The 15,929-nt window shown below is 35.5% G+C and overlaps 1 protein-coding gene across 10 annotated transcripts in view; it reads right to left on the bottom strand.

The window, feature by feature from the left end:
* LOC102954329 (sodium channel protein type 2 subunit alpha) overlaps positions 1–15,929 on the bottom strand; it is an 84,905-nt gene that overhangs the window by 35,965 nt on the left and 33,011 nt on the right. For all 10 annotated transcript variants that reach the window (XM_042997260.1, XM_042997266.1, XM_042997268.1 and 7 more), the window contains exons 13-15: positions 12,067–12,305; positions 5,912–6,085; positions 2,898–3,254 (exon numbers count right to left, since the gene is read on the bottom strand). In XM_042997260.1, the coding sequence (XP_042853194.1) occupies positions 2,898–3,254; positions 5,912–6,085; positions 12,067–12,305 (770 nt within the window). The remainder of the gene's footprint in view (positions 1–2,897; positions 3,255–5,911; positions 6,086–12,066; positions 12,306–15,929) is intronic.

Raw genomic sequence — 15,929 nt, 5'->3', positions numbered from 1 at the left:
TAGTACAACCAATGGTAGTAAGAAATGTAAAAATTTGTAAGATCCAATAAGGACTTCAGATAAGCTGTGAGTCTATCTTGACATCTCTCAATGGCTACACCATGGCTGCTGATATTCATACTAAGGCCTACTCCTTTACTTCAAGAATTTACCAATAAAGTTATATTTTAATGTGCTTTGCTTTTGGATTTATTATTTGGATGAAAAATAGATGAAAGAAAAAAATGCTACATTTTGGTTTTTATCCATAATAAAAGTGAATTTTGGTGTCATAATTGTTTTCTAGATTTGATTTCTGAAGGTTTATTAATGAACTGTCTTTGTCTATCAGGAAATTTTTTCTTGATATGTATCAATCAACTCTCCAGAGTGAGATCCAACTTGTATTTTCTCTTCAAAGTACTGAGAAAATACTACAGAGTACTGTTATAGCTATATATGGCCCACTCCCATTTCTTGTTAGGAGGGTGGGGCAGTCTGTGGCCCCACCTCTGTCTTGCCTTTGGACCAGGCATCACAGTGATTCCTGACACTTGTGGTGGAGCACCATAAGAACTCACCATGTGAGTTCAAATGGCGTTCTATCAGTTCGCCTTTGGGGGACTTTCTTCTCTTTAGTGAGGATGAAAAGTAAAAATTATAGGAGGCAGTGCATCAAGTCATTCTGCCTTGTTTAAGCAAATGTAATCTGAACACATTTCCTTACTGGTGGCAAACATGACAGATATTATTACTACCTTAGTTACTCCAGAAATATATCCAGGATATGACAAAAGAAGAAACTTTTAAAGCTGATAGTAAAAAAAGAAAGGAGAGCCTTTATTTTTTTCCTTAAAGGTACAGGATTTAAATTTATGTATGTAGATGGAAATGATGATTTTATAGATTATATCTCTTTATTCATATATAGTAATATAAGTTTATATGAAATGTCATCATAGGTATAGATACTTCTGGAATTCTCTTCTCAACTTGAATCTTCTGTACATGTCAGATTTGTCTTATTTCAGTAAATTAATAATTTATATGGGATACCCATCTGTATATACACATATATTTGAAATCAAATTAAATCTACAATACAAACTTATGACTTTTATTTCTGTTCTATATAATCCTAGGACTATCTGTTTCTGTACTATGCAATCTTATACTTCTCTGAAAGCAATCAAGTTGTACTGGAGATTGTGGTGGCTATAAAATATACCTACAAATTATTTGATACTCCTCCACTCAAAAGTTAAAGCCCAATTCCTTCTTAAGTTGAGTTCTTCTTAGTGACTAGCTCTGATGAATACAACATGGCAGAGGGACGGTGTATGACATCAAGATCAGAACACAAAGAAAGCTTCTCCTTGCCCTCTTTCTCATGTCACCTGCTATGGGAGAAGCCAGCTGCCATGTCATGAAGATACTCAACAATCCTATTGAGAGGTCCATGTGGAGAGGAACTGAGACTTTGTGCCAACAGCCAATAAGTAACTGGGATTTCCTGCCAATAACTAAGAGATGGAGGCTTCTTGGAAGCTGATCTTTCAGCTTCAGTCAAGACAACTGGGTCTCTAGCCAACATCTTGACAACAACCTTATGACAGACCCCGAGTCAGAACCACCCAGTTTAGCTGCTCCCAAATGTATGACCCACAGAAACTAGAGATAATAAATATTTGTCATTTTAAGTCACAGTTCAAATTTCTGGATGGCACACTGCTCATGTTTTTTGTTACTTCAAGAATAGGTCTGAATTATCTAACCCAATATTGAGGAGGTTGAAATCTGCAAATGAATAGAAATAAATGATAACTGTTAGCCTTTTCTTCTTCCTTTGGGGAACTGGAGGTTACTTTTATGTGAAAGGAAATTAAGTCTATAAATTATATACTTTAAAATATTGGTTATGTCAGTCCTTGTTCTATGCCTCTGGATTGGGACTTAATCATGAAACTCAGTATAATTACCTAATATTTAAAGTAGAAGAACCTGATCCCCTCATTAAGTCTATTGTTTTCTCTTCTCCATCCACTGGGTCCACTGTTGCTTGGTTTGGGACAGTCTACTTTTCTTCCTAACAACCTAATCTTACATCTTAATTAAAGATAATTCAGGTTCAACTCCTTGACAAAGCCTTCTTTGATGATCCTTGCCATTGTAAAGCAATGTTTCCACTTAGTGAACTTGATATATAGTACTTTGTTTTTATACTTTTGACACGTGTTAGATACTTTCTATTTTAATCCTGTTTGAGTAAGTCATATCACTGCATCATATATATCTTTTTATCAGCTTTTCTATGCCGCCAGGAATCAGTAAAGATGTGTTGAGAATGGTTCATTGGATATAGACATGGTAAGTGATTTTTGAGTCAATGTTACTTTCCAACACTATAGTTTCTAAGTACCAAATAACTTATGCATGTTTAATGGATTGAGATCACCATTAATTTTTAACTCCAATTTGTAGGAGAACTGAATATGAAACATTTTCAAGTGATACTGTTGTTGATACTTATAAATAAAATGAGTGACTATTCTTAGTAACACATCCATGCTTTAATACAAGAACTGAAAGGTAAAAGCCAGAAAGGGCTCTCTCCATGGAATAGTAAGAAGTATAGTGACGAAGAACAACTTTGATTCAAAAGGTATTTTAAGAGTTTATGTTATATGCCAATTATGTCTCAATAAAACTGGCAAAAGTTAAAAACAAAGAATAAACAAATATTTAAAGAAGACTTATGTGGGTCTCCATAGTCTAAACTATACCTGGTTCCTGCAATAATGAATAATTGAGGATTGATTTTAAAAAGTCCAAAAACATAAAACATTCATCTGTTGAACATAATTTTTATGGTTACATTGTCTTTTACCGAAAATAAGGAAAATATTTTTACTACATACCACCAGGTTTCCAATCACCATGACCATCATGAAGACAGTAAGGCACATGGTTTGGCCAGCGACTTCCATACAGTCCCACATGGTTTCGATCCACTCTCCACACAGTACGCGGAACACAATCAGGAAAGAGTGGAAGAAGTCATGCATGTGCCAGCGTGGGAGCTCACAATCATTGGAAATCTTGCAGACACATTCTTTGTAGCTCTTACCAAAGAGCTGCATGCCGACCACGGCAAAAATGAAGACGATGATGGCCAACACCAAGGTGAGATTACCTAGAGCCCCCACAGAATTGCCAATGATCTTTATCAGCATATTCAGGGTGGGCCAGGATTTTGCCAACTTGAAAACTCGGAGCTGGAAACAAGAGCAAGAAGGCTATTACTGCCCTGCCTTCTAAAGAATCTGTAAACTTATTTACAGGGAAAATCTACAGCATAACTGTCTTAATTGTAGGGTGGTGGGTTATTTGTGTGTCAAACTATTATCTAGCAAATGTATCAGTTATTTAATACCATGCATTATTTTTCATTCTAAAATAGACTATTTTGTAAATAAAACAACTACATTATACAGTTCTTAATGGCATTTTAATGATACCCCAAAATTTCCAGAATCTTACATAAGCATATGTAATATTCTTTTTGTTTTTCTATGGGAAACTGATATATCTAAGATTGATGGTGATTAATTAGCAGAAACTGTTTCAAAGAGGTGGAGGCTGTCATTACTTAAAAGCCCAAAGTAGATACATTTTGTAGTGTACTTGAGATGCACAGGTACAGATAAAGTTAACACAAATTATACAAGGTACAAGAGAAAAACCAACTAATTTCTTTAAATCTTTAGATTGCTTTAATCTTGCTGTTATCTTTAGTTGGCTGTAACATCAGGCTGTATTTTATAGGAGATTTATTACACCGTAATCCCCCTGCCCTTAATTGCATTTTCACTTTCTGTGGTTTCAGTTACCCACAGTCAACCACGGTCTGGAGGCAGATGATCCTTCTGACATATTGTTAGAAGGTTAATAGTGGCCTAACAGTTTGTCACAATGCCCACGTCATTCACTTCACTTCATCTCATCACATAGGCACTTTGTCACCTCATATCATCACTAGAAGAGGGTGAGTACAATACAGTAAGATATTTTGAGAGTGACCACATTCACATAACTTTTTTTTTTAATTTTTTTTAATGTTTTATTTATTTTTGAGACAGGGAGAGACAGAGCATGAACAGGGGAGGGTCAGAGAAAGGGAGACACAGAATCTGAAACAGGGTCCAGGCTCTAAGCTGTCAGCACAGAGACCAATGCGGGGCTTGAACTCACAGACCGCGAGATCATGACCTGAGTCGAAGTCGGCCACTTAACCGACTGAGCCACCCAGGCGCCACTCACATAACTTTTATTAAGAGTATATTGTTGTAATTGTTCTGTTTTATTATTACTTATTATTGTTAATCTCTTACTGTGCTTAATTTATCAATTAAATTTTACCACAGGTGTGTATGTATAGGAAAAAACAGTATATATAGGGTTCAGTACTATCTACATTTTCAGGGGGTCTTGAAACATATCCCCACAGATAAGGGGGGATTACTCGAACTACTTTATTTGAATAAGAAATACTTGGACTTAAGTAAAAATATATATTTTGTCAACCCTTATGTCTTTAGTGACTTAATAAATCAACTCATTATAGTGTGTAAATGGCTTGCACCACTGTACTTGACATGTTGGTTGTATTATTAGCTCATGGAATCCTCTAAAGTACCATTTATAGTTCAACTGCAGCAGCGTTTCATCTCTGATGTTTCAGGAAATGTCAGGCCAGGAGTAGTGCGTTATTTAATGGCATATAAGTGATCCAAAGGAACAAAACATAAGCATCAAAATGTTTAATTTATTGCCAGGGAATAATTAACGCAAAAGAGCCTACATACTAAGCAAAACACTAATGATATTATTTCCATCACTTCCTACTTCCCCAAACTGAATCACAATCATCACAAAGATTTACTAAACACTTTTTAAAGTAGTTGCCCATACTACTCGTTACACAATCATTTCTAATCATTTCTGTTGTTGTTGTTTGGCATCCTTCTAGGTTCAAATTAGATCCATAGCTATCTAGATGACTAGGTAAGGACCTTAGCTGTAAGGATCTCAACTCCAATTTGATCTTTGAAGGCAGTAAGGGAATTCTCAAAAGACTTCACAGCAAACTCTTGAACCTAATCACCATTAAGATAAGTTACCGATAGGAACTTGTCTTTACAAATTATATACAACCTCTGTTATTTGAAAGTAAGTCACAAAAAGAGCCAACTCAAAGTAATAGCATGATAAAACGTATCACACTTTAAATGGAAATGTGCCAAGTGATATTTTGTCTCTTAATTTAAAAGATTCGTGAACTGATGAATATAAATATCAAATAAAAGACTTTGTTTAAAATTAATAAAATATAATATAGGCAACTCTTCTTAGAGACTGGATTTGGTGACTTCCTGGTTGGCTGAAGGGGCAAATGCATGGGAAGCTCTATCATCTTTTCTTGTCTACTCTACCCAGTCTCAAGTCTTGACTTCTATGGGGGCAAAGTGGGCAAGTCCATAATTCTTGAGCCTCTGAGAGAAAGGTGGCTCATCCTAAATCTCAGCCAAGCCTTATGAATGGTTAACTCCACATAACTGAAAGATGAATATTGTGTTGTTTAATTGTGATTTGGATTTATATATAGATCCTTTTTTTTTTCTCCCTCCCCATTAGCCCTGCCATTCAATCACTAAAGACAGAACTGTTGGCTGTTCATTTGAATGAACTTCATCTATCCATGAAAGCTCTGATAAAGATCAAAGTACTGTCTGATTGTGGAGAAATCCAGTTTGTTTTTAAATGTATTCAAATAATATTGTAACTGTGGGAAATCCTATAATTCTTACTAGATAAGAGTGACGTCTGATTATATTAATTATAAAAACATTACGGATACTCCCAGTTAATTTACCAGCCGAAATGATCGGAGAACTGACAATCCTTCCACGTTTGCCAAACCGAGCTCCATTAAACTAAGGCTCACGATTAAACCATCAAAAATATTCCAGCCCTCTTGAAAGTAATAATATGGATCCATGGCAATTATCTTCAGAAACATTTCTGCTGTGAAGATCCCAGTGAAGACCTAAATGAGAAATGTTATTACACAAGTGAATACTCTTGAAAACACTAATAATTATTGTCTCCCAACAGACCACAATCCAATTAAAAATTTTAAAAATTGGTTTAGGTCCAACAAATCAGTAACCTCAAATGGTCTGTACTCAAATCAATATTTAACTGTCTGTACTCAAATCAATATTTAGCTTATTAAGTGATGAGGGGTACATGAATTAAGACAATAAAATTAATATTGTCATTTTAGTTATCTTACATGAAAGGTTCAGTTAAATCATTATGGTCAACTGCTCGGCTCTGTCTTGTGCTAAGAATATTTCACATTAGCTGTAATAAACATGGTCACCACCAGCCCTACTGATGGTAAGAATACTAAAAATAAAAATTATTTTCCTGACCAAAAAGAAGCAGCATTCTCCATTCTCTATTTCCTTACTCTACAACTATTTCAACCTTTCTCCTCCACATGTCTTCAACTGTTTCCTTATCTTTCACTCTCAGTACTTCTGTGTCACAGAGAGGTAACAGAGGTCAGCCAACCTGAACTTTCTCAGTGTTCCATCTACCTAACTACTTATATCCAAACCCATGCTTTGCTCTAATTTCTCTGCCTGTGTTCTGTGTCTCCTTTGGTCTTCTCAAAGAATTCACCTTCTCAATTAACCTGTAGTTTTAATCTCTTCTTGCTACTGACTGCTTCCAATTGGGATTTTATAGGGAGCAACGGACACTCAGTCCTTCTCTACCACCAGCATCATCAAAGAAACTCTCCTTGCATTCTACTTCCCCTGTTAGCTACCCCCATACATCCTCTCCTCATGGCCCAACTTCTTTAAGAGGTTGGGTATTTGTCTATACTCAGTAGTTCAATTTCTTCAACTTTACAACATATCAGTCAACACAACCTGCTTTAACCAATTTCACCAACATAGCCACCAACATCACCATTGCTAAATTCAATTGAAAATTTTGCAGTTATCTTGCTTACCTCTTCAGAAGTTTTTTCACATTGTTTACTGTTCCTTGTTCTTTAAAATATTTTCTGTTCCTGGCTTCAGTGATCCACACCTCCCTGGACACTTCTCAGTTGCTTTTCTTCTAACAAATTATTCGATATTGGATTTCTTCAGAGGTCTCTCTGTCCTGGAAATTCTTACTCTAATTTTCCTTTTACAATAAGTTTACACTTTGAGATTTATTTTTCCATTCAAGCACATCTCCTGAGGTCCAGAAATATATACCCACTTGTTTATTCAATACTTTCATTGAATGGCTATTTTACAGGTATCTCAAATTCAACAGATCCAAAATTCACCTTAAAATTTTCTCTGCACAACCTTGCTTCTCTTTTGATACTAACTCAGTAAATGAACTCACTCTCAAACTTGGTGACTATCTCAGAAACCTGACAGTCTTACTGACTTTTCCAAATATCTCTTGAATACTTCAGGTTGAAATTCATCCATGCAGGCATTACCAGCTTATTCTCCTTTTATTGTTGAGTAGACATCCATTGTTTGAATATTCTACAGGTATTAAATACTGTGTAACACTTTGTTTCTTTTCTAAGCAATCTTTTTGCCACCCAATCATATGTGCTAATCTTTTCATATATTTTACACTTACATACACTGTAAACTCTTGCTTTAAAAAATCAGCTGTCTTTTAAAGAAATTAAGGAAAAAAGACAGTCTTTTCTATTTACCTAGATTTTAAAATTTTGAGTGACCATCATTCCCAGATTCAATTTTCCATCTAATATGCTTTTCTCCTTCAGCCTGAAGAACTAACTTCCTTTGGCATGTCTTGTAGCATAATTCTGGCACAACAACTTCTCTGTTTTTGTTCATGTTAAAGTCATTTCACATTAGCTTTTGATGGACAATTTCACTGCAGAATAATAAGTTAACTTTTTCTTGTTTTCTTTCTTTCATCAGGCCATTTTCTCATGGACTGAATTATTTCTGATGAGATATCAGCCCCAGTCTTCTGGCTGTTTCTAAAAGTTTCTTTTATTTTCAGCAGCTTGACTAAGATTTGCCCAATGTAGTTTAAATTTATCCTTGCTGATGTTCACTGAAATTTTATAATTTAATTTTAAAATGTCTAAGTTAATATTTGCCACCAATTTTCAGAAATTTTTGGCCATTGCTTTTTCAAATATTTGTTTTGTTCTACTCTTCACCTTTCTCCTTCTGGGTCTCCATTATGCAAATATTAGACCATTTGATGTTATTTTGCAGATTAGGAAGACTCAGTATACTTTTCTTTTTGTTTTTTCTCTGCCATTCAAATTGGATCATTCTGTTGATTTGCTTCAGTTTAGCAACCCTTTCTTCTGTTGTCTGCTTTTTAAAAAACCCATCAAATGAATTTTTCATTTTAAGATTTTTTCTTTTTAGTTCTAAAATGTCTAGATGATTCTTCGTTATAGTTTTCATTTTTTTCCTGCTCATACTCTCCATCTGTTTATTCTTTATGACCATTTATTTCCTTCAGAGCATTAAACACATTTATAATAGCTCCTCTAAAGTCCTTTTATGTTGATGCTAGCAATTCAGTCATTTCTGGATCTATTTCTATTGAGTGTTTTTTCTCTCAACTAAGACACATTTTCCTATTTCCTTCACATATCATGCAATTTTTTATGTGATGTAATGTGTTGTAGAGAATTCTGATCAATTATTTTCCTGTGAACAACAATGATTTTTGTTTTATCAGGCAATTAGGTTACAGGTTGGCCACCTGGAATTTATGGTAGCTATGTTTTATATTTGATTAGGGCAGAATGATTTGGGTTTATTCTTTGTCCTAGCTGAATTCTAATTCTTTGGCATAGTCTTTACTTCTGAAGTGCAGCCCATGTGGGGTTTCAAAGAAAAGCTTGAAGTGTTTGTTCAGTTTCTCTATCTTGGTTGGCTTCAAATTCTAAACTCTGTTGTGAGGTGTCCCTTTTTATTCTATTTTTTGGAACTGTTTGCAAAGGATTGGTGTTAATTCTTTAAAAATTTGATAGAATTCACCAATAAAACTATCTGAGCCTAGGCTATCCTTGTAGGAATAGTTTTTGTTTTTGTTTTTGTTTTTTTTTTACTAATCCAATTTTTACTTACTACAGGTTTTTTCAGATTTTCTATTTCTTCTTGACTTAGTTTCAGTAGTTTGTTACTTTCTAGGAATTTTTCCATTTCATGTAGGCTATTAATTTGTTGGCATAAATTATTCATAGTATTCCTTAAACTTTTGTTTATGTAAGGCCCATAGTGATGTCCCCTATTCATTCCTGGTTTATTTTAAATTTTTATTAAAATTTATTTAATGTTTATTTATTTTTGAGAGAGAGAGAGAGAGAGAGAGAAACAGAGTGTGAGTGGGGGAAGGCAAAGGGAGAGAGGGAGACACAGAATCTGAAGCAGGCTCCAGGCTTTGTACTGCCAGCTAAGACTCAGGGCTCAAATTCACAGACATGGGGCTCAAACTCACGAACTGTGAGATCATGACCTGAGCTGAAGTTTGATGCTTAACTGACTGAGCCTCCCAGGCACCCCATTCCTGACTTTTTTTTATAAGTCTAAGTGAAGATTTATCATTTCTGCCGATCTTTTTAAAGAGTCATCTTTTAAAATGTTTATGTATTTATTTTGAGAAAGAGAGAGGCAGAGAGACAGCGTGAGAGGGGGAGGGGCAGAGAGAGAGAATCCCAAGTAGACTCCATGCTATCAGTGTGGAAACCAACACAGGGCTTGATCTCACAGAACTGTGAGATCATGACCTAGCTGAAATCAAGAGTTGAACACTTAAAACGACTGAGCCTCCCAGGCACTCCATTTTTCATTGATTTCTAATTTAATTCCATTTTTGTCAGAAAAGTATTTTGTATGATTTCAATCTTTTTAAGTTTATTGTGGTTTATTTTATAACCTAACATATAACCTATCCTGGGTAATGTTTCATACGTCTTGAGAAGAATGTGTATCCTGTCCATATATTTTCCACTATTCCATGATTCATCTCAAAATGCAATTCTTGCCTTCCTTAACACATAAAGACAAGTTCCACTTTGAATTGTCCATTTGTTATTTTTGTCTTTCCAGCATCTACTCTCCTAGAAATGTCAGATTTGGATTTTTTTTTCTCTTTATAATCCACTCATTTACTCTGTCTTCAATGATAAGAAATGGTACTGGTGTACTCAAATAGGGCATTCTAACTCTAGAATCAGAGTAACTGACTGGCTTAGAAATAGTCGTGTAACTACAACCAGGCCAACAATATTCTACTCTTAGACCTTTGTTAAAGTAACTAGTTAGGAAGCACAATCCTTCTGCCCAGGGGTAAGATAAAAGTTGGTAGAATGCTGCCATCAATAGAATACCCAGCCAGAGATGAAGGAAACACATTGGAAAGAAGTAGGGTCAGAAAATGACTCCCAATGACATTGCTGGAGAACCAGAATCTAGATAGGTTAAAACATGGAGCTGTGCCCAAATGGACATTAGCTACTTGAGGTAATGAATTCCCTTTATTTTTGCTTATTCCCATTTGAGTTGTTTCCTAATATCCACCTCCATAAAGTTTCTTTCATCCATTTCTCATTTTTTAGAGATAATGTTGAAGAGGTTCTTATATAGGTGAAAATTTGGACTAGGTAATGTTATTGTCCTTTCCTACCCTCCAGTTCTATGATTTCTGACCACAGTTTGTAGGAGCTTTCAGAGTCTCTGATATAGTGTTCAGAATTCCCATTGTTCTGCCAATTTCTCATGGGTACAGTTGCCCCAACTGTAAAATACAGACAATCATAGTATCTACCTTAGGACTGGACTTATGGGAACCTAGAAAGAGGGAGCTCATGTAAATTTCATTTCTCAGGTTGGGAGGTGCATGAGAACTTAAGCCACTTACATTGGTATCAATATGTTTTTGTTGCCTGAATTTATTCATTTTGTTTATTTTTTTAATGTTTATTTAGTTTTGAGAGAGAGAGAGGGAGGGAGAGAGAGGAAAAGAGTGAGAGTGAGTGGGGGGAGGGGCAGATGGAGGGGGACAGAGGATCCGAAGTGGGCTCTGCACTGACAGCAGAGATTCCGACGTGGGGCTTGAACTTAGGAACTGTGAGATCATGACTTGAGCCAAAGTCGGATGCTTAACAGACTGAGCCACCCAGGTGCCCTCATTTTGTTTCTCGGTGTAAGATCACTTTCCTTTCTATCCCCCTACCATATAGCCAGTGAATGTTAACACAAATTTTTAAGTGAAAATGTATGCAAAAATTCATCATTATAAATTCTTACATTTATGGGAAAAATTCACACAGAAATAATAATCTCTATGTGATATTTCCTCCCAAAAGAATTCATCTTCAGGTGTTTATAAATTATATTTCAAAATTACCTAACTTGGTATATTTTCCAGTTTGATTGACAAATGTAGTCATGTTCTTAAGAATCTATTCCAAATACCTGAGAAATACACAGAATCTTGTTATCATAGACCAATGTCCTCTATAATTCATAATCATTTTTCTTTTTAAATTTATTTATTTATTTTGAGAGAGAGAGAGAGACAGAGAGAGACAGAGAAAAGCAGAGAGAGAGGAGGAGAGAGAGAATCCCAAGCAGGCTCCACACCAGCAGCACAGAGCCTGACATGGGGCTCAAACTCACAAACCAGGAGAGGATGACCTGAGCTGAAACCAAGAGTGGGATGCTTAACCAACTAAGCCACCCAGATGCCCTATAATAATCTTTCTAATGGATGGGCAATTTAAATTTAATTCTAAATCAAATTGTACATAAAATTATTAATTCTTTCCCACTCCTTAACTGTAGCAATATATTTTTTGTTGTTGAAAAAGGGATGTTAAACTTCTGCTGTCCAGGTTTACATGGCCAATTAATTCATATTTAACTTGAGGGCGATATATGAAATTCCTTAAAGCAATCATGAGCTCTTTCAGTGGGAAGAGGAACCCTCAGTGAGTCTTACCAGGTTTCCGACTGACAGCACGCTGCTGAATTGCTCCGTCATAGGATAATGCTCCATGGCCATGAAAAGAGTATTTAAGACAATGCAGATGGTGATGGCCAGGTCAACAAATGGGTCCATCACGACCAGGTTGACGAGATGTTTCACCTTTAACCATGGTTTACAGCAATCCCAAATCAAACACATGTTAGCAAATTTGTACCAGCAGGGTGGGCATTTCTGTCTGGATTCTTCAAGTTCTGGAAAAAAAAAAGTTACAATACTCATGAAAACTGCTTACTTTCTATTAAGCAGCATTTGGTTTAAATTGAAAGTGAATTTTTAGAAATCTAAAGTTGTCAAAAGGCCTTAATGGGTTAATCTGATTGTGGAACAGGTTTCACCTATCATGGTTTTGTGGCCTGTAGAAAACATGGCCACAAAAAGTCTAGTGAACTTTCCAAATCTATTTTGGCTAAACAGAATTTCCAAGATTCTATCTGCGATATTAAACTGTCTGAAAATTATCTTCAAGGATATCCAAAACTAATGGGTAGGACTTGGGTTAAGCTCATCCATGCTCCAGATAGAGCCAGATGCATATATGTTATCAAAGAATCCCTCTCAGGAGATGTCTTAAAACCTTTATCAGTCATACTGAATCTCAGTTTCTTGGATTAGGCATGTGTTTTGAGGCAAAATGAGATATTTTTGTCAGTGTCACCAGTCTTAGTTAAAAAGTTTCCAGATAAGCCTTGTAAATACAGACTTGCATACTGAACTCATCAAGATTGTTTTTCTCTATATTTCATTATTTAACTAGAGGGCACAAAAGAAGAGAAAATCTGTACCTTAAGGAACTGGGATACTCACTGTTAGCACAAATCAATGTTTCAACTGGGACTTATGTGCTACTGGTAAAATACAAGAGGATTTTCGGTGGAACATATGTAGAACTCATAAATTTTCATGGTGTGAATTTATTTTAATGTATTAAAATGTGTAATTATTGTCTCAAGCCTATAAAATTTCATATCAAAATACATTATTTAAGAAAAAGGTACAATGGTTTCAAGAAGCATTTCAACTAAAAAATAGGAGAGAGAAGAGAGATTGCACAGCTCTTTAAGGTGATATTCAAAATACTGAAACTTGGCAAATACTGGCAAAGAATTTTGGAGAATTAGGAAGTGGGAGATTACTATCTTCTTGGGTAAGATGTTCTTCTAATACACTCTTGAGTGGGAAGAGACTGGAGAACTTGTTTTCTGCCCGTGTTATTGCTTCACACCTGTTTACCTGCTCTGCGAAATATGAGACCACCACTTCTTAACACTAAAGTAGAGGGAAAGATTCTTTTTTCATTCATGACATATTTGACTTTGATCAGTTACCTTAGTATTACTATAGTAGCAATGGTAATATCCCTCCAAACCTGGTATAATTTACTAGAAGCTAAACTTTGTGGGAGAGAAAACAGCATATGGAATTGGTAAACATGACCACAGCTAATGATTTTTTTGTTTTGCTGGTAAACATTCACTATTAGCTAATGCTATAAGTTTACCACTTCCCTCTAGGAAATTAATTTCCCGATTATTTTTAACAGAAGTCTATTGGAGGTAGATTCTTCAGTGATCTCTTTAGGTATTAAAATTCTTCAAGTGCACAGTTTATTCTATTTTTCTTAATATGTAATTTTGTAAATAATAAAGAAGAGTTGAGGTATAAATCAAAGGCAAAACATAATTATTAATCACCCGTTATTGCATAGATACTTTTAAGACTCCTATATAACATCATGCTTATACTGAAGATAAAAAGATGTCATTTACAGTAAATAACAAAAGAGAAATGAAATAATGACTCTTGGTCTATGTGTAGTCAGAATAAGTTATTTTTTAAAATGCTACTTGTCATTCAGTAGATAAAAAGAAGCAAACAGGAATTGTGTAGAAAAAAAAATATACCAGAGAAAAGTTCAAAAGGGAAAATTCATCCAGTGTTGCTCATCTTGACACCAGGAAAAAGTGAAGCAAAGTTGTTTTAGTTCTAAAATAAAATCATTCAATTATTCATGCCAGAGAGAGAGAGAGAGAGAGAGAGAGAGAGAGAGAGAATGACAGGAGAGAGGGAGACAGAGACAGAGAAAAATAATCTTACATTTTAAAACAAAACAAAGCACTCATGAAAGAACGACAGCCATTTCTCCATTATTCCTGTGTGGATTATCCGCAGTGGGATTCATTTACATCCCAGTTTAGATATTTTGTTGGGTCTCCTCAATTCCTCAGGTGTTCGTAACTTTCCCTCTCACTATCCTTCCCATGGATGTGACCAGGAAACATTTCTATGCGGTTTTTGCATTTAAAACTTGAAAAGCAAACAATTTCATTAAATAGGCTATTCATTCCCATGGACAATGGAGACTTGACTGTAGTTCATCAAAAGAAGGAAAACAAAAGATGCCAGCCAGCTGGATCAACAAGCCTGGTTCCAAAAAAAAAAAAAAAAAAAAAAAAAAAAAAAAAAAAAAAAAAAAGAGGGTAAATTAAACCATGATTAGCTTTGAAGGAAGATCCCCAAATAAGCAAATTATGTCAACTTAAGAAACCTTTCTACTGTTAGCAGGAACAAAAAGAGGAAGGACCATATTAAAGACAGCTCTAGTATGCATGTGTATGTGAAGTATTGCTAACAACCAACATAGATCAATGCCACATTCCATATAGCCAACGAAAAACAGAATGAAAATCTTGCCATTGTCCCTCACAAAAGTATAAAGTCACAAAGGTCTGCAGATATTAAACCAAACACTCAATCTCCTGCTTCCTGAATTATACATATTTCTAGGACATCCTAGGCAACTCCATTGAGATACATTTCAATGGAGAGGCATTTGGGTGCACTCATTTTGAACTCCATATCTTAATTAGTGGACAAGTCCAATCTTGTGGTGGATTGATGTTTTTCAAGTAATTTCTTATGTTAGCTCAAACTTAATGGTATCAGAAGTGCAAAGTAGGACTGTTGATTTAGACTTACCCTGTCTCCTTCTCTACTTCTTGCTTTAGGGAGCAGACATGCTGCTGACATCGGTAGCAGAACCACTGGCAGCTTCCTCTCAGTGGTTTTGCTATGGCAAGGAGCAGAAGACCAGAGAATCTTCAAAAGATTTACCTGGAGGGACAGGGAGGAGCAAGCTACTGGCAGCTGGGGGAGAAGAGGGAGTGCAAGCTAACGCAGGCGAGGTTGGAGAAGAACGTACTGAGTTTAATATTCCATAGAAATCAGTGAAAAGATTTCTGATACTGCAGTAGGATATTATAGAAATTGGGTCTTGTAATATTGACATGGCTGTTATATATTCAGCCATCTACACTGTGGGTTTTTCCTGGCTGTGACTTTTAGGCTTTGGTACTGGTATTAGTATCAAAGGATCTTTGCATTCAGACTAGAAAAGAATTATTCCAAGAATCCATCCAATACCAAGAGAAACTATAACTAACAATAAGAAAGCCATGTGCCTATGCCTCATCTCTCATTCACCATCTCTCTTTTTTTTTCCTTTGACATGTCTGCACACACATACACACACACACACACACACACACACACACACAGCTTGGGAGAGGGCAGAAAGAGGTAGTTATAACAGAGATAGGGAGAGAAGGGAGAAGGGGGTAAGGGAGGAGGATAGAATATATTTTATATGAAGGTATTTTCCAAGTAGTTGAAGTTGATAGTTCATATTTAAATTAACTTACAGCATGGAAAGACACAAATGTGAATTAACAAAAACAATGAAAATAAAACAATAATGATAATATTTATTAACTGCCTTCTAAATTCAGATACATAGGTGCTTTATATATGATGTCTCA

Source organism: Panthera tigris, chromosome C1 (assembly GCF_018350195.1).
Source record: "Panthera tigris isolate Pti1 chromosome C1, P.tigris_Pti1_mat1.1, whole genome shotgun sequence".
Taxonomy (NCBI): domain Eukaryota; kingdom Metazoa; phylum Chordata; class Mammalia; order Carnivora; family Felidae; genus Panthera; species Panthera tigris.
This window is presented reverse-complemented; position numbering and strand designations above follow the sequence as displayed.